General features: G+C 42.2%; 1 protein-coding gene across 1 annotated transcript in view; it reads right to left on the bottom strand.

The window, feature by feature from the left end:
- The window catches only part of kcnh2b (potassium voltage-gated channel, subfamily H (eag-related), member 2b), a gene marked incomplete at both ends in the record, with an annotated part of 205,837 nt that overhangs the window by 169,265 nt on the left and 10,457 nt on the right, over window positions 1–26,115 (bottom strand). The window contains one exon of the mRNA XM_079181271.1: window positions 12,987–13,217. Coding sequence (XP_079037397.1) covers window positions 12,987–13,217 — 231 coding nt within the window. The remainder of the gene's footprint in view (window positions 1–12,986; window positions 13,218–26,115) is intronic.

The following is a 26,115-nucleotide window of genomic DNA, read 5'->3' as shown; positions in this document are numbered from 1 at the left end:
CGGGACGGATTGACAGAGTGAGTGAGTGATGAGGGGAAGGATGGTTAGGCGCCGCTCTGATCGGGCTGGACCCAAAGAATGAGGGAATGAGTGACAGTGCCCAGCTAATGTTTCAGACCATTTCCTTGGGCTGTGCCACTGGGGAAGGACGGTCTGCGGTAATTCTAATTGAAATGAAACTAATACGCCAGCAAATAAGCCAGGCCCATAATACTAATGGACATGTACCGTATGCAGCAACACACGCCATTAGTGCTCTCCAGAAGAGAAACAACGCAGAGAGGAGGAGTTAACATTTAATGCATTAGCATCCAGTATGAAGAATAATGGCGAGCGCCAAATGAGTGGTGCAGCTGAATGCAACTTTGATGAACGCCTTTGATTTTACACTTAGAGTAAAAGCCAGGGGACAGGTAGGTTAGTCAAACCCACGCGCTGCTGTTTGTCCGTGCGTCACATATGGGCTGTGGTGTTTGGCACTTTCTATGAAATGTCCTCTTATAACGGAGGAAAAATAAGAGATGATGACAGTTCATTATCTGGTTAACAAACATGAATATTTTCAAAAGAATTAGTCCTTACTTACAAATATGGACGCTTATTTCACTTTAGAATTCAGTCTTTTGGCATTGTATAATGCCTATATAGGAAATGCTAATAATGCCTTTAAGCTGTTTGAATGGGAGCTGTAGAATAAATGATGATAAATGATTGAAACATATTTTCAATATGTTCTGTTTCTTTCTGAATGTATGTGCATTTATAGGAAACAAAGGTCATGAGATATGGTTTGTTCACAAGAAGAAGAACATTTTTGGTACACTAAACACTAAAGAGATCCAAAATAAAACCACCACTAAAATGATCTCCACAACAGCCTGAAGAAAGTCCAAAGCTGACCCATTCTGCACGCAGTACGTATTGACAGTTTCGGAGGAATACAACACAGCATGATCAAAGCAGGTCTGCGTACATAGACGAGTACACACATCTCGTCCCCTCCTTTGTGTGCGTTTGTGTAACGATGAACGTGACAATGAGCAAGAGGCAGAAATACGCAGAGACAGAAGCATAGAGGGAAAGAGAGGCAGAGGGGAGTCCTCTGAATCTCCTTTAAACTTTCTCCATACTGCACTCTGGCTGGCACTCTCTGCGTTCAGCAGCGTGCAGGAGCAATAGCAGCTGAGAAAGCTTTGATTTGAGCGTTTGCACCATGGAGCAGAATGAAACACATCTGACAGATATTGGGGCTCTCTGCAGCAAAGGGTTGATTGACAGGCACTGAGGACTTGTGTCACGCACGCATAATGAAGTAATAAAGCTATAAGAATGGACCCGCTCTACCTGTTACCGTGTCTGAAACGGCTCTGTGTCCATCACTCTTCATGAGTGCTGTGTTAGGTGAATCCAGCTGGCACCGTGGCAGGACCCATAAGTCTCCTGGGGTTTTGTGGAACAGTTGCTAAAGCAAAGCCTAAAGCTGTGTAGTAGAGACAGGCCACTGTGTGCAGTCTCCTGCCAACCAGTCATAGTACAGAGTCCTAGTCATCAGAGTGGTCAATGCCAAGCCCCTCTGACACTAGCTCTAAAATGATTCATTGATTATTTCGGTCAATAAACACAATATCGAAGAGCCATTTTGGCCTTAACTGGCTTCAAGACATCAGAAATAAGTATTAAGGACTCTCTTGCTCAGAGATCCTTTATAACTTCCAGTTTTGCTCTGTTAAACAAATCCCTGTGATAACATAGTTGTTTATCTGGGATATCTGTAACTACCTGTAAGAAAACACTTGAAACAGGTTTTAGGACTTTGGATCCATTGGTTGTATAACAGGCCTTCGCCGTGGCTCTGACATGGCACAGCAAGCAAGATTGACGAGTGCTGCATAGCGTAACAAGACCGTAAGGGAAGGAGGCAGACTCAGTGCACCTATTAAACACAGCACCACAACATCCATCCATCACGCTGTATGTCATTTATGGTGTCCGGCTGGACGCACACAGTTCTGGTCTGTGTGGAGGTGTGTGACAGCGACAAGGAGACTAAGTGAATGATGTGAAATGTCGTTTACAAACCTTTTAGTTCACCTGCACTGCAAAGCACCTCTAGCACATCAAGAGAAACGTATTGCCCTGTTGAATATGAACAACAGGGATGTCACGAGATAAGATACTTGGGTACCAAGTCAATGCCAAAATCCTGACAACGTGACCCTCATTTTCACACATTTCTTTACAATACCGCAGGTACGGCCCAGGGCTCGAGACTAACCGCGTCCCAGGGAAGATAGAAAATGTCCCCTGATAATGCAGCACTGTCAACTACAAGTCAGTGTTGAAGTCGGCAAGAGGAGAGCTAGTTAACGTTAGCTGTTAGCAGCCTGTGGGCTAGCAAAGGCTTGCTCGGCTAAAAGGAGCTCACACCTAATGTATGGAGGTTGTATTGAGTTACATTATGATGCATTTAAGCAGTACAAATTAGTATTGGACAAAGGCAAATTATAACATCAATATCGTAAAGTTTTGTGTATGTTTTATTGTTTTATTTATGTTTTATTTATTTGTTTTTAGGGAGGAATTTCATTGATATTGGTATCGACTACTACATTTATGGTATTGAAATTTGTATTCCTGATGTACAATGATTTGAAATATATGTTTTTATGGCATGCACAATTTTTACACAATTAGACAAGACTAACTATATTTAAAGTGCGTCACTGCACATGTAAAGAATGAAGATGGACATAAAATTATATCAATAAAGGCAATTACGCATTTGAAATGGAATGAATCAAACCAAAACATGGGGGGGGGGGGGGGGGGGGCAGGAAGAAAATATTCCAGTAAAAAAACTATTTTGTCCATTTGACAACCACAATCTGCAGCTGCCAATTCAATATCATTTTTCATGTCTTAAAAGTCAGCTGATGAGATAAACAGTATCCCAGCTGACTGCTATAAAAGGGAGAACAAATGTCGCTGGGGGTTCAAAAGATATCATAGCAAAATGTCTTCCTTCTGTAAAACTGCTTCTGAAACTAGTTTTTTGTAACATTACAATAACAACCAAACAATTGCTGTCATTACTAATAACGTCAGTTATTATTTGTGTTCAAGTTTAATCTTTGGTCATTTGTTTCATCCAATAATTGAGCCTGGTTGAGTCCACACAATCAATACATATCTAACAGTATATATTAATAGGACAAAAAGGCTGGGCTCTTTTAGAAATAGAAATATTATAGCATTTATTTTCAAACAAATATATGTCAGCTCAGGATATAAAAAAATGATTTGGAACCGATGTCGGCTCTGACGGCTAACCTCCAAACACAGTTGCTGTAGTTGCAGAGGAAACATGAGGAAATCAAACTACAAACTTGAAGAAACAGAACAGAACCTTTCAAATCTGGTGCGAGTGAGAGAGAGAGAGAGAGAGAGAGAGAGAGAGAGAGAGAGCAAAGTGAGGCATACAATCACCTGGACAGGATACCCCCATTCATATTACAGTCGAGGTTTCCACATACATAAACACACTTTCCACTGAGACTTTCCACAACAGTCACACACACACACACACACACACACACACACACACTGACCTCAGAGAAGGAAAGACAGAGAGAAACATTTGCATACTGTACACATGCATATTCAGATTAGCGTGCTGTTGCAAGAAACAGAATAATAAAAGTGCAAATAGAGCAAATAGAGCTTGCTTTCAGATAACTTTATACAGCAGAACCCTGTAGCCTGGAAATGTCTCGACAAAACGGAAAGACAGAAGAAGAAGGAGGAGAGCGAGAGAATGTGAAAGATGAATAAAAAAGGCAAGGAAAGAACGGTAGACATGCGCTGCACTGTACGTACAGTGAAATACCAATAAATAACTTTCTTTGATTTTACTTATCAGATCCTCCAACAACAACATTCCAAGACGTACACTGTTTCAGATAAGCCACAAGACAACATTTAGCACAAAACAAAGAATACAAACGGATATTACATTGGACATTATGAATAAGTGTCTGGAGTGCAATTAATTCAATCGCTCACATTCACAGGCACACTGTGCTGGTATTTTATGTGGCGTCTGTGTCAGCCGTGGAGGTATTGAGAAGGAGTCAGTACTGCGGCTCAAAGATGGAGCCTCATTCATGAACATGTGCTTACATACGCAGGAAAAGCAGATTTTTGGCCCATAGAGCACATTGGAATGGAACAAACACACTGAATTGAGCCGAAGTGGAACCAAAGGTTGTTAACAGCGTCATGCAACATACTAGTCTTTAATGGTTCAGTTTGGTTTGCAATACCAATAAATCCCATGATTTGGGATTATTCATAATGTTAATTGTTATTGAGGATGTTTAACATTATCCATAATTAGTGATGTAAGCACATAAAAAACAGGTCTAAAATTTAATTTACAATCCGTTACCAAACAAACCAGTCATTTTTCATCATTTTCAATTATGTAAGGAAATGCGAAAGAGCAAACATTTTAAAAACTGGACCGTAATACATAAACTGCAAAGAATGATATTAACAAATTAAAAAAGTTTCATTCAATATAAGATCAACATATGGGTTAAATAATTGGTTCAGTAAATTAAACACCAGCACACACGGATTTTCTCTATAAGTGAAATATGTGGTTTTGTTATGAATGAACTCTGAATTGGCACAAAGACAAAAAACAAGTGAACTCGCATGCTTTCTGTTTGTGAGAAGGTCAACATGGTTTGCAAATTCAAAAAAGGAGAGTCAGTGGCAATTTGTATTGTGATTGTGTTAGAAAACCCAAAGAGAGAGCGAGTGTGGGGGCGTCGCACAGAGAGAGGGAGTTTAAGGCTCTAGGCTAAACCTGCTTTCTACGAATCACCAAATTCATAAGGAGCGTGCACACATATACAGAGACACCTCTGAAGCTATACGAACAGCACAACATGCTTGGTGAAACAGACTATGGTTCACTTAACATATACTAGAGTGTGACATTTAACACCAAATTAGGTCAGCTTGGCGGTAATTCTCATATCACAAATCTGTTTTGGGTCAGACGATTGAAAAAACAATTATAAAACTACAGCGATTAGGAGGCGATTGCTGTGAATAGCGACTAAGAGATTATAGCACAGCAAAACCAATTCACAGCATGGACAAGCCTGGGTCCACACAGTCAGTCTGGCCCAGACTGGTGACCAGAACATCATTATTATTTATAAGCTGGAACTCCAAACAGAGAGAGAGGGATTTTTATCTGCTGATTCCCATTACAACAAGATTACCAGTATATCTAAATAAGCCACTTCCGAGGGCAAGATTAAATTGAATTAAATTTGGTTCCTTAGCCTCAACTGAGTAGGGTCCCAGCTTTGTACTCAGCATGGATACTAACTATTATTGCACTCCGAGAAACAGGGACACACACACACACACACACACACACACACAAAGCATTACTTCACATAGAGCATGTGTTATTGAAAATGCCCACATTGATTTGGAGGGTTCTACTTGGAGTCTTTGGCTCTTTACTGTGTGTATGAGGGTGTTCGTATCTGTCTGCGAGCGTGCAGAGCAGCCTAGTACAGCACATTGGGAGACTAATGAGGCGGACACTCAATGCAGCGCTATCGCACTTCGACGTGTCATGATTCATTATTTGGGTGTCATTGGGGAAAAAAGGAGGGAATTGCACACACTAGAACAAAAACACACCGTGAGCTCAACACGCAGGAAGAGTAGAATTGCCTGTAGACTGTATAGAAGAAGTGGACGTAGTCATGGTGACGTCACCCATTGGTTTGTGGACTGACGTTTTGCCTCGAGTTCGGCGATTTCGCCATCGCCATCTTGGCCATGTTATTTTTTTACAGCCAATGAACGGAAGTTACCGTATTTGGAATGCGGAGGAGTGACGTAGAGACCTGTCAATCACAGTAAGCCCGCCCTTAAGCATACTCCACTTTATTTATGGTCCTCTAAACAAACCATAACTTATTAAATGAACATCATGCTGTATTGAAGAAGACTTGAAACTAGAACTCATGTTTACTGAGGTAATAAATCAAGAGAGAAGGAGAGTCATTTTCTCATAGACTTCTATACAACCATGATTTCTTTTGCAACCGGAGTCAGTCGAGAGAAAGCAAGTTCAAGACACTTCCGCATCGGCTTCACTCGGCAGAACCGGTGGTTGCCGCCTGGTTAAGATGCACAACATGTACTGGTGATGCTGTTGGTCTTTGAAAATGGACGCCTCACGCTTCAGTTCAAAAACCTAATGCAACTTGTTGTTGTGTGGGCGACAGCGGCCAGCATTAGTTGGTTTGTGTGTGTGTGTTCTGTGCTATTAGCTGGAGGTGGGATCATCCATTGCAGTCATCTGCGTAGAGTGCTAACCTCTCCAGAGAGGCTGCATGTCTCTAAGTGCTTTGCTTAGCTACCGCTGCTAGGCAATCAAGAGTCGCACAGGACAGCCTGCTCCTCTGGGCTCACTGCATTATCACAGCACTTTGCTGTTAGGACACTCACATTTTCTGACAGACACCTGCTAGTCCTCAAGATCCACAACACACTGAAGACTGTCTTTTCATAATGCCTCGGGGTGTTATCAGTTCACAGTCACACAGGCTGCAAAGACTAACACTTATGTCTGCAACTGGGGTGGTGATTTGAATTCCCCAGACTTCTCCTTAGGATTAATTCATACTTCTGCAGAAAAACCTGCACAGAGCTTCCACAGAGATGGTTTGCGGAGCTCTCAGAACGTTGCAGAGACTCTCCTCCTGAAAAATGTGAGTATCTCACAGGCACCGCAGGTTTGACTGGACATCAGAGTTGGGTTTTCCGGACAAGTACCTCACATCTTGTTACAACCACAGCGACCACTTTATTGATTCTTGGCACAGAAGCTACTCTTCGCCATCCAACTCTTTCATAGTTCTTACCAATATTATTGTGTCGGGCAAAACTTTTGAATACTATTGAATCCGCTTATTCGAATAAATCAAAGACAAACAGACAAAGGATTTGAAAACTGCGGGTCCAAATCAAAAAGAAATGACATGCTTAACGCAATCCACCACAGTACCAGCGTGTGCTAGAGGGGACCACACAGCATAGGTACACAGCCGCAGGAGGATAGATCAGGGATAAGGATTTATAGCAGAAAACGGCTAGTTAATTGTGTTTTAATGCTTTGCTTGTCTATGATTTAATTCAGGGGCATTAATGGCTTCATGTCATTCCCAAATCCTTACATCCTACAGTTGCAACTACTCTGCATTAGTGATTCACTGTACGTTCAAAGCAATGCAGGATGTATTGGGACATTTTTACAATGCAGCCCCTGATCAAATGGAGTCTTGGCTTGTCACGTATGAGGTGTAAACACACACTAAATGTAATAGTACTCAAAGGCATACAGCTGATTTTCAAACAGTTGAGATAAAGAACATTGCCTTGTTAACACAGCTGTCCCTTGACCTTGGAAAATACATTATAGCTACAATAAAGAGGTACAGAGAGTGTGTGTGTGTGTGTTCGCCAAACTGTTTCAATGCTAACTAAAATACATTCCTTGCACATCAGCATCATGTTTAATGATCTGCAACAAGTACAACATCAAGGCTTGATTGATTGCTTCATTTCCTTTTGAACATACTCATTTTCACTTGAGTGGAGTGTCAGTAAACAAAGACAACCCAAAGCCAAAGCAAGTTCACACATTATATATGAAGTTGGTGTGTAATAAACACGCTGCTGTGATTACACACATTAGTTATGTCTCTCGCAAATCTGGTTTAAAGAATCTACTCAGTTTATGTATTGATGAATGTCCTTTCACTCAGCTCTTTTGTGCCATGTTAAAACACAGTTTGACACGATTTCATCACCCTGAACATAAAATACATTGAACCGTCTGTGTTCAAAGGATTTCTGTCACCTCTCTTAACTCGGCTGTGACAAGAGAACTATCAAACAGCCATCTCTTCAAATTGGATTAAGACTTGCTCCAGTAGCTCAACACTGACATCCTTGAATTAATCTAGCTCATGATGGCAGTCTTCATAGGCCCTTTATACAGACAACCTGTATTAGAACCCGCTATGTGACATCTTTACAGGCTGATGACAAGCAATGTTCTCTCTTCCCTGATGGAGGGGCAGAGAGAGACAGAAAGACAAATGCCGTGAGAAAGTTAAAGACACTGAGTGTCAATGAAACAGGAGGGAGGGAAAGCTGGAGATAGTGAGGCTGAGCAACTAGAGCCAAAGGGAAAGAAGGGAGGGAACGACAAACAGTGAGACACGATCAGACACCCTGAGAAGAGAGCGATAAGGAAAAAGATTCAGAGACAGACAGGAGGGTGTAGAGTGAGAATGTAGGAGAATATCTATCCAGTTAAAACAGATTGCTGGTTTATTCACTCATGTACTTGTTTCTTTTTCCAACGAAACAAAGACAACAATGCTCGCATTTCCCCTTTAATAGCCCTCTAGTCAACATCATATTTCTCTGTGAACCAGAGGTTAACGTAAAACCACATAGTTGTGACATTCAGCCAGTGAGGAGATTCTAATGATAATACCCAAATGAGGCATTATCCCGTTCCAAACCTCTACATGCTCTCAGTCTATGTTTCCTATCGCAGTTTACCCGGAGAGCATGATTGATTAAGCTGGAGAGCAATTGGAGTCGGACAATTGAGCGTGAGAGCGAGAGGGTAGATCCATCTTCCTGAAGGCTTGTGTCTGAGTTTGGCACTAGATAAATGGGCTCAGATGAAGCCTGTGTGAGCACAACGTGTGTGTGTGTGTGTGTGTGTGTGTGTGTGTGTGTGTGTGTGTGTGTGTGTGTGTGTGTGTGTGTGTGTGTGTGTGTGTGTGTGTGTGTGTGTGTGTGTGTGTGTGTGTAATGTGTTCATGCATGATGTGCCTGCGTTCTCTGTATGTGTGGGTCATGGCTACACTGTCCCACCATTACAAGTAAAACAAACACGCTGCAGAGGTAGCTTTTTCACGGTCACAGGAGAGGCTATTCTTTCTTTTTCCTCTTTGCCATATCAAGAGGAGTGAGGGAGGACAGGAAGGAGGCAGAGGGGACAAGTGGAGGTGGCATAGTGTTTCCTCCCTGTGTGCATTATGGATGAGGCGTGTCCGCGGAGTTCGATTCTCGGCTCTCTGGTGGCTTGGAGGCGGCCTGCTGGGGTCACCTAAGACCGCGCTTGTGTCTTTGTGTGCTTGAGTGTGAGTGACTATGACTGAGAGAGGAGTCACCAGGGTCCCACCTGCCCACACACACGGATAACAAATGCCCTTCTTTCATCTAGCCACTATCTTTAACGGAGTATAAATCAATAAGGATTTTATTAGTGACAGAAGGCTTTTGGTGAACACACACATACAAAAAAAGTCCAAGTAGATAAAGGCATGATCTGCAATAACAGCTCCAAATCCTTTCCCTTTACTCACAAGCTACAACATACACCTAGTTACTTGAACTAGACTATACAGCTAGAAAGAGTGTTCGTGACAGAAAGGAGACGTGTCCAGTGCAGGAGGAGAGCCAAAATGAACATTTTTACAACCAATCATAAGAGTGTCTCTTGGTTACTATAACAACATGATGAGGGCCTCTCTACAAACTCCATGGCAACGTGACAAACACAACTCACAATTCATAGAGAAGGATATTCCTGGTGCGTAGGTGCGTCTTTGTTTATGGACTCTCATGTATTGTCAGCTGAGCTCAGTTGCAGTGCCACAGTAGATAACAGCTTTTAAGACTCTTCGGTTGTCTCAGAACTCATGACTTCCTGACAGCAAACTGTTGAACATTGACAATGGTTGCTTACAAACACCTGCTTATTGTCAGCATGTAGGAGACACAATACTGGAGGATTTTCATGTACGTAATAGTAAATGTTTGAGTCAGAGAGCGCAAGTCTCCACTATCTCCAAGTTATACTCTTACTGGCTTAAACACAACACTCATCAACACTTGACTTGTAAGTTTAACTTAACATAGCCAAGTGATGAGAGTCTCAACATGTCTCACCATTGTGAACATACCAGGATTTGGAATCAACCTTCTATCTCCTAAAAACCATGGCCACAAATACTTGTTTCTGATTTACTGGCAAGTATATGTTAGCACTGTGTAGAAACCATTCGTCTGTCCATTATTTTAATGTTAAACTACAGAAAAACAGTAACCCAAACTCTAGTGCCTTCTTGTCATCTATTGTATTAAAAAAACAATCACCTCACCGTGTGCTATTGCTAACCTAACTGTCTGATTCATGCAGACCACTAACACAATTCATTTTCCTTGTGCAGGGGCTCACCTGTCGACAAGCTTTCTTCACTGAGCCCCACATCATATTCATAGTTTCAATAGTAGATATTCACAGGGCGATGCCCGGTATGATTCGTGGATACAGTATGGCCCAGTGTCCTACTGCCTAGTTTGATCAATGGGTCAAGCCACACATCACTACAATGTACCAGTAAAAAAAGGGATACACTATAGTTTCTTTATATCAACCAATATGTTTGATGATAACTGGTACAGACAAGTACCATATTTCTTTAAAAGTGCATGGAAAATTACATTTTTGTATGCTCCATGTCCCCCCAAACACAGATTCTGAATAGTCTCAAACTACAGCGGATTTACTTGATTACTTTTATACTCTTTTAAAACGTTCAACATCAGTAGCAGCAGGGCTATGTTAACACACAGCCCTGGCTTTTTCATTGATATGTGATTGAACTGCATATGCCAGCAGCAGCTTTACAGCTTCCAGCCTGCACTGGCACAGCACCGCTGCAGGCACGAAATGTTGTCACTTCCAAAGCCTTTAAATATGTGTTGTTAGCATGGTGGACTCTCGTTAACATAGCCAGTGGGACAGAAATGGCAACACCTCTGTAGTCCTATATACAGGGTTGCAGCTTTTTATGAGGTACTGTTGTATAGCGGATCGCTGTTTTGTGTGTGTGTGTGTGTGTGTGTGTGTGTGTGTGTGTGTGTGTGTGTGTGTGTGTGTGTGTGTGTGTGTGTGTGTGTGTGTGTGTGTGTGTGTGTGTCCACATCTCCAGTATAAACAGTGGAAAGTGAGCTGTGCAGAGGGGAGGGTTGAATTGGTAAAGCCCTCCTCAGAAGTATTACTTGAGGGGAGACAGCTGGCGCCATCTCTGTGTTTCTTCCTCTCTTTTAATTGCTATCTCCTACCACCAACACGGCTTTCAGATTACATGAGAATCACACTTTCTGACAGTCACTGTTTCTATCCCTCTCTCATGCTCAGTGTTTCTCCCACCTTGCCCCCACTGGTTTTTCTTCACTTTGCAGAGGTGTGTTGTTTTCCTGCCTCTTTTAACCAGCTGCCACAAAAAGGCTGGTATTGTTTTCACCTTGTGACTCTGTGTGTGTGTGTGTGTGTGTGTGTGTGTGTGTGTGTGTGTGTGTGTGTGTGTGTGTGTGTGTGTGTGTGTGTGTGTGTGTGTGTGTGTGTGTGTGTGTGTGTGTGTGTGTGTGTGTGTGTGTATGTGTGTGTGTGTGTGTGTGTGTGTGTGTCATCAGGGCAAAATGTGGTCCTAGAGACACTTACTGTCGTAGGAACTACCACAGAGGCGGTTCTGAGTACTTTGCCAGATTTTGTGACAGATAAACCCCCCACACCCACCCACACACACACACACACACCCACACACACTTTTGGCCCCTGGCACAATTTGACGTTGCGTATGGTGTGATCCTATTGCAAGATGGTCTCTAGTTTCCCCTCAGTTTGTTTCAAGCAACCCTCCTTCCTCCCTTTCCTCCCTCAGTCTCTTTCTTGCTCTCTCCCCTCCTGCTGCTGCTGCTCCTTTGGTGTCGGTCTACAGGTGGAAAATGTCCAGCATTTGCTTTGGCTGTAGCCCAGGGAGTTGCTAACTTTATTACCATGGCAGTTCTTTATCACCATGGAAGCCATCTATCATTGTGACCAGCGTCCTATTTCCTGGTCCTGTTCCAGTTGGCACGTGCGATATACACTCCTGCCATTTGAGAGTATTCTCCAGGGGCTTCCCCAATTGATTTTCCAATGTACTTCTTACAGTGCAGGTCAATATGGGTCAGGTCTATTGAAATCATTAACATTTCGAGAAAATGTTACAAAACTGCTGTTGTGTTTTTACATTTGATGTGACTTTTATATGAATGTGCAGATGCTGGTAAAATCATTTTTTACTATAAACAATCCACAGTTATAGATGTTAGCTATAGTCTTCTATCAATACAGTCTGGAAACAGACCAAATGTACCATGTTGCATCTTATGCACTTCCATCACTACAAGACACACAAAATACAACATGGATTTATCAGTAAACAGTAGTCAGGTCGCTCACACACACACACACACACACACACACACACACACACACACACACACACACACACACACACACACACACACACACACACACACACACACACACACACACACACACACAAGCTAATGTGGGTACCAAATGTTCTGCACACAGCACACACAAACACATACTGAGGCCAACTTACAAACAAGTACATTTTACAGTGACAAAACCATTCAAGGACTTAAAACTTTCACACTCAAATAAATACACACACAAGCACTTTCGTTCCATCCCCATAAATGCGAACTCACACAAACACATAAAATAACATGGCGTATACTCTCCTATGTCTTTATCTTTCTTAAAAAGGACCCGGCCACCGCTTCTTTCTCCAAAACGTACACACACTGACCCCCTTTTTTGTTACAGTTTGGTCAACCGTTATGTAAAACAACACACAAACACACTATCCATGCCAAACTTGGACAGACACTGTGCACACCAGAGGATCCATATTCATCTCCTGTACAACTCAACAGGTCCTCACACCCTCTCTTACATCCACACAAACACCTCTCAGAATACTCTGGGGGTTTCTTCCTACCATCTTTGCGGTACAGGTTGATCTCCACTTTCCTCTCCTCCGCTCCCAGCAGGGCTTGCGCCATCTGGGCGATGGCCAGCCGCTTGGTGTCAGGTCCGTACAGGAAGTTGCACGTGCACGGCTTCTGCATGATCTCGGCACGCGAGTAACCACACATGTGGCAGAAGCCGTCATTGCAGAAGATGATGGCGCAGTTCTCCACTCTTGCGTTGGCGATGACGAACTTGCGACCTGTGGACGCAATGACAGAAGTGTAATTCAGTTTCAAGTCTTTCAGTAGAAATGTGGAAAGTTTGCGCTCAGTCAAAACTGCTATGTAACCGCATTAGATTTACCTCTCAAATGGTAAAATAATAAGGGGGAAAACATTATTCTCTCTCCTGCTGATTTTGTAAAGGGCTCATGCTATGATACCAAGGGACCTTTTAACTGTCATCTGTTACCAACAATAGTTTCCTGAAACAAACAACAAAGCTCTCTGATCCCTGCAGAAGACTGCTGTCTGATTTGTGTAACCTTGCTGCATCCAAATGTTGATATGTGAGGTGTGCAATAGGCTGCTATACAAAATGATGTCTTTCACTTTTGCACTGTACATGTCATTCTGATCAACTCACTCCAACAGGTACATGTATTTCATTACATTTATGTACTCCATAAACTGAATATGCAAAACAGCAAATCAGTGTCTGTCTGATTGCTGATTAACTGGCTTTCAAGTTAATTGTGCACAAAGGCTTTTACAGTGAATACAAGGCACTGTTATGTTTCCACACCATAAATGTACAACTGTTCTAACTTGAGGAGAAAGGTAAATTGTTTGCAGATAATTTATATATCACTTATGAGAACACAAGTCAACAAAATGAGAATACTCTATGAGAATAAAATATAGTGTATAATGTAAACAAAGCTGTGATTGGATAGGCCTTTCTCACTGCAGGAAACCACAGGTGTAATCAATAATATTAATAATGTCGGCATTCCAATTAGCCTTAACCGTTGCAGGGTCAGCTAACTGCAGGACTTAACCATCAATAAAATGTGCTTAATTTTGACAAAGTCAAAATGTTTGCTGTGAAAAATAGCTAGAGTCGAGATGTTTTGGTAAAAGATAACAAAAATAAAATTGCTTCAGGAAAAACTCATTACAAAAATAAATTTGAATATTTTTAGATGAATAAGTAAGTTAACGTACATGAATAAAGTCAAAATATTTATTAATATTGAATATCTGTATTTTTTCGTTTTTACTTTAATATTAACCAACTTATTTCAAGCATGCATGAGCATTATTTACAGCATTTTCACTGGCATTTCCTCAGGCTAGCAGAGCCCAGTTAGCAAGGAATGCTAATTTACCAGCGTTACTCATTAGAGACGACGAGAATCACCTGCATGTATTTTTAGCCTTCAGCTAACATGGGGTAAGCGGTCTTGCTACCAAATGCTCATTTGTAAAACGTATTAAACGTATGCAAAGTAGCCGTAAAGTTATTAAGTATCAATTACAAAATGAAATGAAACATTCACGAACCTTGTTCCCCTTTCAGCCACCTCTTAAACAATAACAGATACAATGTTTCTCTTTTGGAAGACATATTTTCACCAGCTGGACATTTCTAGGATTTTAGCCTCATGCTGGCATTTCTCCTTCAAAATAAGAGTCCCACTTTCAAAATAAAATAAGTAACACAATAAAACGTAAAAGAATAGAAGTATGGAAACAAAATAAAAACGAAAGGCAATTCAGACCCAAAGAACAGGTCATCTGCAATTGTTCTTAATGTACTGTTATGAAGTTAAGCCTATTTTACTGTTGTTGGTCAGGCTGTGTTCACACCAAACAGCTAATTCGCGCAACGAGATTACATGCAAAGTCTATGCACAGACGCGATGAGACTGGAGTGACGCGAAGTTATTGTGAGTGTTGATGGAGCTGCTACAGTGTTAGCATAGCCTAGCACCGATCGATCCGAGCTCCATTGAGAAAACAAGTAGCCTACAAATCGGCATCATTACGTCGTTATTTCCGAGTCCCTTTTTGTCGGTTTATTGCCGTTAAATCACAGCCAAATCAGTTTATTTTGTGTTCATACAGCTGTAGTAAACAGCCGACGTGTGGCTTGCTAGACACAGTGAATACAGCTCGATGAACTCCACGGAGCTCCTCCGGACTATGTTATGAATCAGACATGACGGCGTTTAGTTTCCCGTGATATCTGGGACTTCCACAACACGTACTGAGCAGAAATAGAGGTTATTTTTCCACGGTTGATGGTGGACAGTTGAACAGCTTTCAGGTCGATAAGCCGCGCCCCCTCTCCGGCACGTCCAGCGCAATTCACGCGAATGAACACAAATAGTCCCCCCGATTAACGCCATTCGTTCCGCGTTCATTGCGTTTGGTGCGAACACGTCATTATGGCTAGAAATGTACCAGTCTTCTCTTCTGCAATCCACCGTAATGCTAACATAAAAGTGTGTGGGTTCCCTTAGGTTTGCGTATGTGTGTATATAATTGTGGTCAGAAGTGTAGATCACAGCGTCGGTGGCTCCGTCTCCCACAAAGCTCTGATGGCTGTCTCTCTCGAAACCACTTACAGTAAAGGAGCCATTTAGCTCTGTGGCCTCTGCTCTATGTCAATGGATGATCTTAATGCTCTCAGAGAGCTGCTGTTTTGCCTGAACACACACTTTAACACAAATACTCTCTTACCCAGCACACTGACTCTTTTACATCGCGATACACTGCGAATAGACAACAAGTATCCAGTTTGTGCGAGCTGAATCTCCCGGGCGTCTCGTGGGAACACATACAAAGAACATGAACTTAATGCATAAGGCCTCGTGTGATTGTGTTTGTGCTGCTTCAGTGTGATACTCTGTCAGGCTGATAGATGGCCTCCGCTAAAGAGCTTCCAGCTTTTGAAGAGCTCCGATGTTCCCTGTTACTTTCACTTAGTATCGAGTCCCACTGTGAGGCATACTGCGCTCATAAATAGTCATGTGGCTGGTTAGCGGGAAGGAGGAAAGGCCGGGGACAGGGAAAGAGCGGGCGAAGCAAGAGACAGCGTGAGGGCTGGGTGAGGATGAATAAACCGATGGAAATGGGATGGTGGGACAGAAAGACTTTGGAAGGGAAGAATGAGATCAATCGAGAGGGAGAAATTATGGAGGGAGATATGGAGAAGAGGAGAGGGGATAAAGACAGCAGAAGTGATCTGTGCAGGGATGGAAGGCACAGGAAGAATCTGACCACATTTCTCAGCAATTAGCCTGCATCAAGTAAATGGACTGCAAAAAAACGTCTCTTTTTCTCCCAAGGCTTCTGAGAGCATTTCACTGTGTGTCTGTGAATTCAGTTCAACTTTATTCAACTTTATTCATCCCTGTAAGGGATCTCCATTCAGATCAACAGCTATACACAAAATAGATTATAGAGCGAAAGGAAGAAAGCGGACGCTGCAAATCACAAAGCTAAAACAAACGATGTGAAATTGGTAATAAGTCCACCAGGTCAGGAAACATAAACATAAATGTCTTTATCTCTAACAACCTACACAAGGTAATACGTTCTTACAAAGGCCACAGATGGCCAGTATGAGGACACTTTAGTTACACACACACTCTAAAATAAAATAGTGGAAGGTGAGTGCACTATAAAAGAAAATTGGGAGTGATTTTGAACGCAGCCATACTGCACATTCAGCACTTAAGGCACAGTTACATTTGCCTTTACGTTCAATGAAGACACCCCGTACTCGGCACAGAAAAAAAGGACATGGTGTCACGGTTTTGATGTGGGCAGTAACAAACTGTTAACGGCGTGGGTGTGTCGTGGTGCAGATGGACCGTAACGCACACAATTTGCATCTTGCCGGGGACGTTTATTGAATGCGATTACCCATCTCTCTCCCATCATTTCCTGTCAATTTTCTACCAAGCTGATACTAAGGCTAGACGTTTTCTTAGCAAACAGTTGCTTATTTGCATACATGCAGCAGTTGGGGAGCAACATTAACCTTCTTTTGTGTCCACCTGATGAATGGAAGTCCAATATTCACTCTCTTTTAGGTGAATGGTCTACATCAACTCCTGAGGGGAATATCTTTAGCTGCTAAATAAATAAAAAAATAAAACATGAAATTGGATCTCTGCATTTACAGCCGACCCCGTAAGCATTTATGAGCAGTGGGCTGCTGTAAAGAATTTGGGTTCAGTGACTTAAGGACACTTCAACATGCAGACAGTAGGAGCCAGGTATCGAACCGCCAACCTTGAGGTGAGACGTCCCACTGAGCCGTGCTCTGAATGCTCAACTGCACTGAGCAGCTGGCCTCTAACTGTGTCCGTCTGCTGGGAGAGCGGTGACAGGGAACCGAAATGATAGAATTGTGAGCCGGAGAGCTACACCATGAGCTGAAACAGTCTATGAGGCTACACCATTCTCTGTGGGTTAAGATTTTCATATTGTCACATTGTTTTCACACTTTTGATGTTATTACACTGTTATTGAGAAAATACTGATTATAGCCGCATTAAGCTGAACTATGTGTGTATAACCTTAAAGGCATTTAAGGGGCTCAGTTGGAATATGATATTATTGAATATGCTTTCTTTGTGAATGGTTGTGTTTTCGTTACTTTACATAGAGGCATTTATATTTACATACAGAGTGGGTCCTCTTCCCGGAGCCGGACGCCATGTTTCTACAGTAGCCCAGGACAGACACACCAAACACTCTAGTTATAGGCAAATTGCATTTTCACGTTTTTGCGTCGGCCACTGCAGCTCTCCTACATGATTGGCACAAGGGAGAAGTTTCAGTTGGTTGCTATCTGAAAACTCATGGCCAGATGCCAACAATTCCTACACACTAGCCCTACCAAGAGAAACCGTTGGTCTCCATCAGTTAAAGCCAAACTCTCCAGCCTCGCTCCTCTGCCTGTGTCAGCTCAGTAGAGAGGATTATGCCTTCATGACAAATGTCTTCTCTGGAATTGAAGTGCAGTTCCTTAATCATTTAGATAGGAAGGAAGTGAGAGGTTTGTATGCTTCTGGTATTGATTGAGCCTCCTTCAACCATGCACTGATTGAATTTCAAATCACAAATCCATGAAATATTTCTACCGGTTTAGTCTTGATTGCAGCTCCCGTTGCACATAAAAGCATGCGGATGTATCTCCCTTGAGTCACGCTCAACGCCACAAGAACACCGTACGTCTGAACAACATTCACAGCCCGGCTCTTCCTCTAACCGTCGGCAAGATGTTTTTGGAGAAGGTAATGCATCATACAATGCCCTTCACGAAGCACGGAAATTAAGTCCGAACACTGAGGCAATTCCTCTTGCTAAGTGTTCTTCATTAGACTTGATTGTGAAGCAGCCCCTGAGCAGGAATTATCCTCTAACAAGGAAGAGGGTAGACCGTCATTATTCCCTGTAAATTGTTCCTCAGAAGCAGTTCACAGAGGTGATGTATTCCCCCTGTGAACCGCTGATTTATAAGTCATTCTATAACCACTGTGAAGACGCTAGCCTGCCATTCTCAGACATTTCTGCACACTTCATTTCTTTTCAAAATAACCTATTGGGTCGATGATATTCAAGACTCCCGTGTCCGACTCGAGCTCTTTGTGCGCCACATTGTTTTGGAGGAACAGCTCAGCTGCTGCAGTTATTATTACGTTGGAATGAGTTTGAAGGCCGAAGCTGAATGATTTATGTTTGTTGGAAAGTTTTGTTCCTGTACCAATCGAGTCGAGGCATTACTTGGATATGTGGGATATTACTGTATTTATTGAGTGTGTGTGTAGCTGTGGGTGTTGTGTTTACCTTGTCAGCAGAATGCGCACAAATGAGACTTCTAAAAAAGAACAGATGAGGATGCATCAAACACAAACTTGGATGAGGAATGGAATAAGAGAGAACGCAGCAAGACACGGCACAGCGTGACCCCTGAGTCAGAAGCATGGAGACACAGCGGGCACCTCGCCGGCGTATAAATAAAAGGCCTCTAATCAAGAGAGCAGTCAAGGAGAGCAGACAAAACACACTCACCCAGCATGCTGGTGAGGAGCAGCACTAACAGGCTGGCCTACATTCTCATGGAACGCTAAATCAGCTTGTGTAAATCATTCAATTGTGAATAATTATAGTGGCATAAAGCAGCTGGATGCAAAACACAAATATGTGTATATTTGTTTGTGCCAGACTTGTGTAAATACATAAAAGACACATTTTAGTGTATTTATGTTGTTTATCTCAAATATATCTATCAGACAGAGAGACCGTCCTCATCAGTGACATTATGACCGCGCTCACTTTAAGTTTGACCCCCCCACTAAAATGTCTAATTACTAACATGTTCTTGGTCTTTTAGACCCATATCTATCCTTGTTGTCACTTTCTAAGATTTCAGCAATTACTTTGTTGAGTGCAGTGTCCTTATAACTGATGACAGTTGATGGCCAAAGCTACTAAAACAAAACCTGGTAGTAAACGAAATTTTTTCCTTTAAAGCCACCACTACAAAATCTGGCTTTCTTGGGGTGCGTACCATTAAAAGCTTTTAGACCGAATGAGAATATTCAGTGGCTACAAAGTCACGTTTTTTTTTCAGAGTGAGATTAATATTCTTTTGCTTTCGCCCCGCAAATATAGACATCAACCCATCACGTTGTGCATACACTTTATTGTACAACCACAAGGAGACTCCTTAGTCCGAACCAACATGGCAAACTTCATTACTCCTTTCAACCTTGACAAAGGCAGCGCAGACCAGATCCACTACTTCCGTTCTTACCTTTCACAATAAAATCCCTTAGGCATATACACTGCCAACTGTACATTACCAGAAGTGATTCACTCAGGAACTCAATGAAGAAGCTTCCAGTAGCGTAGGCCATACAACAGATTCCCTTTGTCAGATGCTGCTTCGGGTCAATAGGATCCCATTATTATTAGGAACTTTTCCAACCTTTTATTGAAATCGCTGCAGGTAAGAATAGTTTTGTCAAATATCTATCGATCTATCAAATATTTGCAAGCATGTTTTCCTATTTTTGTGTTGTTTCTTCGTCACGCCCTCGGTGTGCAAAGGCCTGAATGCTGGGTTAGAGTCCTGCCCATTCCTGTCTGTCTATCGAACTATCTAACGAAGCAGAAATACTTCAAAAAGAATTTCTAAAATACAATGCGTCTCTGCCAGAGCACACACTCTTGACAGATCATGACATTCAAACTGACGTTGCCCATTTTTCCAGCATGAATTAAAAACGTCTGTGCCCGTTTCTCCCTGCGTTTAGCACACCATTATCAATTTCTCTCCACCCTTCCTTCATAAAGCACACATATCGTCTACATCGTCTACACATCCTGGGTTCAACAGGCTGTTCTCGTGGGAGACATGAACCGACGGAAAGAGCCTGTTCAGATATTCATGGAAACAGTGGAGATTGGTTGTGTGGATGAGCTTTATAGCCTGCCTCTGTGAATTAGCGGCAGCAGCAGCCCCTCAGAGGCTCATAAAACGTGATGGGTTTGTCTGGTTGCACTGAGCACTAGGTAATACAGAGGCAAAGATGTGTGTGTGTGTGTGTGTGTTGTACATTTCATTTTCCAGCCTTTGTGGTTTTCAGTCACCGATAATGGCCGACAGAAGCAAGCTGTTTCAGTCTTTTACAGGAGCCCGAGTCCTTTAGAGTGCTTGATAGCTTAAAAGATGAGTTATGCATGAATTAATGTTGTCATTCTTCAGACAGACACAAATAGGAGACATACTCTTGATACAGACTGACAGTACATGTTGAATGACAACATTTAAAGAGAACCAAGGGGTGAGAGAATAAAACAGGGACACAAATAAAGAAAGAAAAGTAGAGGTGCTGTAAGAGTGTTTAGAGATATGGAAGTGAAAAGACAAAACAGACGAGAAAGAGCAACATGAGACAGATAGAGTGTGAGAACCTGCAGCGTCGGGCCACAGCTAGACGTGAGGGAAAGCTACCATTATTCCACCAGGGCGGAGGTCAGGTACTGTGTTATTACGCCGCCGGCATTCAGAGAGGAAAATGCGAGAGACGGCAATATTTGGAGCCAGCGGGGGAATATGTTCAAATTAAACAAGGGTAACGGTGGGCAGCTTTTCATAGCAAGTGAAGTCTACTTCCATTATGTTTGGAGCGTGCTTCTCTCAAACGTGCTTCATACTGCGAGTACTTCTGTTGAACTCGAGTAACCTGCAGGTGTCTATGCATGTGTTATGTAGCTCACAGCGGTCGTACGTCGTAGTGGCGCGGTAGTGTGAACAGGTCAAATTCTACCACAAAGCTATCTAATGTGAATTCCAGTCTCATGTGTGAAAGTCTCCCCACACTTCAATCCAGGTTAGAGATTCTTAATCATCATTATTCTCCCATTTCAGCATTCTTTATCTTTATTTAAGTCAAAGGGTACAAATTTGTACATATAAAAAGTCAAGAAACTTTGCTTACAGAATGTGAGGCTTACTGTAAAAATCAGAAACCGTTACAGAAACCTTAAAATGATTCTGCAGTGATAATGGATTCACGTTCAGATTCTGGGTACATTTTTGATTGAATTCTGAAACTTTGGCGAAATATTTTGCTGCCAATTGCATCAATGAAACTTTCCAAATTTGCTCCTGTTTCAGTTTGTGCTTCTCACACTGGCTTCTTCTCCTTAGCGATGGCAGCTGACACTCATGGGTATCAAAGTACCTATTATTTGAGTTATTTTTTTTTTTAAATGCAGATAAGACAATGCAGATAAGACAAAACTTATGCTGTTTTCAAACCATCGGAGTAGGCCACAGAATATCCCTTCGGTGGTCACTCTTGAAGGAGGTGAAATAGAGGTTGTTAATTCTTATAAATATCTGGGTATTTTGATTGATGACTCTCTCACTTTTCAGCCACATGTGCAGCACCTGGTGAAAAAGTTGAGGTTAAAACTGGGTTTTTATTTTCGAAATAAGCTGTGCTTTTCAAGTAATGTAAAAAAAAGATTAGTTGCTGCTACTTTTCTACCTGTGTTGGACTATGGCGATCTTCTTTTTATGCACGCCTCCACAAACTGCCTTCGGATGCTGGACACAGCTTACCATGCTTCACTGCGGTTCATTACAAATTGCAAAGCTCTGACTCACCACTGTGAGTTATACTCTCGGGTTGGTTGGCCTGCTTTGACCACCCGGAGGCTCAGTCATTGGCACACCTTCATTTATAAATCTATTCTTGGCCTGCTCCCGAACTACCTGGGTGTCCTCATCATGAAGAGAAGTGTCGGACAATACTCTTTGCGTTCCCAGGACTTCCTCATGCTCACTGTCCCAAAAGCCAGAACGGAATTGGGAAAACGGGCTTTTATGTACTCCGCACCTTCAACGTGGAATATGTTACAAAAGGACTTAAAACTGAAAGAACTGATACCACTTACTGCTTTTAAATCAAAATTGAAAGCAATAGAGGCAGGTTCCCTAAAATGTAAATGTTTTTTAAATTGACTCGGTTACGTTATTCTCTTAACTTTTACTTTCTTTTAACTTGTCTTGTTTCGTGTTGTCTGTCTGTAACTATGTGTCTCTGATGCTGCTGCCGGTCTTGGCCAGGTCTCCCTTGAAAAAGAGATTTTTAATCTCAATGGGACTCTCCTGGTTAAATAAAGGTTAAATAAAAAAAATAAAAATAAAAAATGTATCGAAGATTTGTTCACTTATGTTTTTAATGAGAGGGCATTAGTTCTCCAGCAGAATCAGAATGATTTTGAAAAAAGTATCTTATTGAAATGATTTTAACTGATGTAATTTTGATGTGGCATGCAAAATAAATGATTATATGTTATATATTATATGGAATAACAGTTTTTCATTATTATGGTGGGATTTTTGCAGGAATCTGTAGAATATGACCTGCAGGCCAGGACATCTCTGCGGCGCCACGTTTTATTCGTTTAACTTGATACACATTTAACAAAATGTGCACCTCCTGCGATTTGGAAATATAGGACGTTGTTGCGATTATGATAAAACCTTGTGCAACCCTGCTCCAAGCCCTCGCCTTCTCCTCGCTGCATAAAGGAAACACTGCTTCTTGTATTACCATTGAATGCTGACACGAAGCATGAACTGTGAGGTGCAACATCGTTAAATACAAGCATACCATGTGGGGATACTGGGACGCTTTTTCCAGATGTGGAGAGATGGGGCAAACAAAGCACCACTGAGGGCTAAAATCCTGCATTTCCCAGTTACATAGCACCTTATCGATCACTGACATTATCAGCGAGCGATCTAAAACCCCTCAAGCAGTCTCTGCTCTTGGTGACATCACTGACCACATCTTGCTTCTCCCTGCAATTTCCTCCTGATGAGCTTTTGAAGGCTGAGAGGAGGGAGCTGATGGAGAGGCTGATTAAATACAAGCTGCTGCTGGTGCTGCTCAGGAGGAAAACACCATTTCATATTCCCACAGACACACAAACACACACACACACAGATTCATGAGACATCCAAATGCATATATGAGATCTCAGACACACAAGCACGTTCCCGCAGACCCACCAACGCAGACTGAATAATTCACTAAGCCCAGACCTTGGGGGCTCTGCAGTCAGTGTTTGTGCATGCAGTGTGTGTGTGTGTGTGTGTGTGTGTGTGTGTGTGTGTGTGTGTGTGTGTGTGTTTATGCGTTTGGAATCTCCCTGAGTGCACTGCGTAGGCGGATAAGGAGGGAAGCCCATGTGTTAGAAGCACAAGTCTACACAGCAGCTCTGCTATACAGAGACAGAGAGGTAAAGATGGAGCAAGTGAGATTAGGAACAAAGGAGAGAAGGAGATGAACAGAGAAATAAACAGGACGAAAGGATGAAGCGGAGAGATGTATTGAGAGGAAAAGGAGAAAACAGACCAAAGGAGCAGATGTATGTGACTGGTGGTTTTACAGTGACAGGCTGACGAGATTTTTTTTTCCGTCTCAACCCATTTCTAACTGAGCAATTGCCATGGAAACTGAACATTTGACACATGCTAAATTCTCAAACACTGCAGGCTGACGCTCCCGGTACAGTCAGACTAAATGTAGTGCCCTGTTATACGCCGGAGCGGCTCTTATCGAACCAGCCGGCCAGTGTCTGTGTTCATTCCCACGTTTTCTGTAGCAATCAGAAATCAATAGCAGCCTAAGGATAGTGATTTACTGGGAACTGACAGACTGAGGATCCATTCCGGTGTTTGCATTGACTGAATGAGCGATGATTTACAGCAGCTCCTGGTACTACGAATAGATTCTGTGGTGGATTTTTTCATCTTGAGTTTAGTGACACACCTACATTCAATCATATATCACCTTAATTTGATTACCTTATTTTAAGGATTATATTATTGGTATTTTGCCTTTTTTGGAAAGCTCATATTATGGGGGCAGACAGGAAGTGAGTGGAGGGAGGGGTAAGAATGTAACAAAAAGGTCCACAGCCAGAGACAAACCTTGGACATATAACAGCGTTTTATTACTGGGACTAAATCATTTTGGTCCACTAACGAGCTTTTTTCTACAGCTTTTAACTGCAGGAGCTTCATCAGCAAATGGAGTTGCCTAAGTTGTCATCACTTGACATACGTGTGAAAATGAAGTTTAGCAGGTCAGTCGGAGAGACTCTAATGCATTCACAAACCTCTCCGTCTCTCACTCCCTGCTTCTACTCCATCAGATAATGATGGTCGTCACTCTAAATTAAACCAACCAGATTTAGCCAAGTTCTCCCTGAACCAATCATATCGTTGCTGTCAAACATTAGAAAGTCTAAGGGGACTATTGTCTCTGATAGAGTCTCTTGGTTCTTGTTTAGGGTCCTTGCCATTTCACCCACATTGCGTTCTGGTTGACAGTCCAGCCACAAAAGGCAGTCTCAGTGGAAAGCTTATGTCTATCCTTTTCTTAAATCTGGGCACGATTCTCATCATCTAGTCCTTGTTCCCATTTGTCCATGAATTTGCTCACTGGAGACAAGTGAATAAACTCAATTTGTTTCTGAACATAGTTTGTTTTTTATCTTATTTCCATGGTTCTGCTAGTCTACCGGGTTATGACGTATCTGTTTTTGAAGTTCTGTTTTTCTGAAAGTGGAAGGGGGCCCCTGAGCGGGTGCACCTTATGCGCTATTGCAGTCCCCAACAGATGTGGTTGCAAGCTCCGGGATTAGCAGGAGGACCTTGAGTTAGTGTTACCTTTTTTTAACTACTATATTCCATTAGGTTGTATCATAATATCGGTGCACTCGATTGTATTATACCATTCTGTTGGAAAGCGTTATTTCCTCCACTGCAGTTGTATTTTTGCTGGCTCCATTGGTCCAAGCTATAGAGCGTTCCAGAGAAATGATGACTAGGAATATCACAGTCCATTGAGTCATACTGTATGTATTGTAAGGTGGGTGTTTCAATACTAGTATTTTCTTAGCAGTCGTCAGACCTAGAAATAAAACTCAAAGGCAAAGTGATGTGTCATTTCAATGTAAAGCCTTTTGTATAATAGTAACAACATGTTCTAATGTTCAATGTGAAAACACATTTGCCATTAGGAGTGCAAGGGAAAATAGATGTGGAATACTGGAGTTCAAAACTCTTCCAGGGGACCAAGTGAAATCTACGTGTACATTTCTGTTAACCAACACACACTGCTATATGAGCCATGTGCCAGTGATAGTGTTCATCGTGCAGCCCTGTAGCTGTAAAGCAATCCATCCAACAGCTGTCAGCTCACAGGTGGGACACATTTCTGTCTTGGTCCCTCTGGTTAACCGGTCGATCAAACGAGACTCCCATCTCTCTCACAGTGCCAGAGAAATAATTACAGCACATCATCCTTCGCCTGGCTTTGCTAAAGTGCGACGGTATTTCCCCTAAAATGAAAATGCTGCCAAAGCACCACATCTTTCCATAATGCACTTGTATATTCGTCCTATTAGAGATGCTGGCCGCACACTCTGTCGGCAAGACAGAAGTGTACAGCGCTGGAGAAATGCTGATGTCATCAGTGTGAGACAGCTGACAGGAGGATGGGGGGTCCTGTAGTGTTTTTTGACAGGCGAAGCATTTTTTTTCAG

Source organism: Pholis gunnellus (assembly GCF_910591455.1).
Source record: "Pholis gunnellus genome assembly, chromosome: 20".
Taxonomy (NCBI): Eukaryota; Metazoa; Chordata; class Actinopteri; order Perciformes; family Pholidae; genus Pholis; species Pholis gunnellus.
The sequence above is the reverse complement of the archived record's forward strand: the minus strand, read 5'-3'. Positions and strand labels throughout refer to the sequence as shown.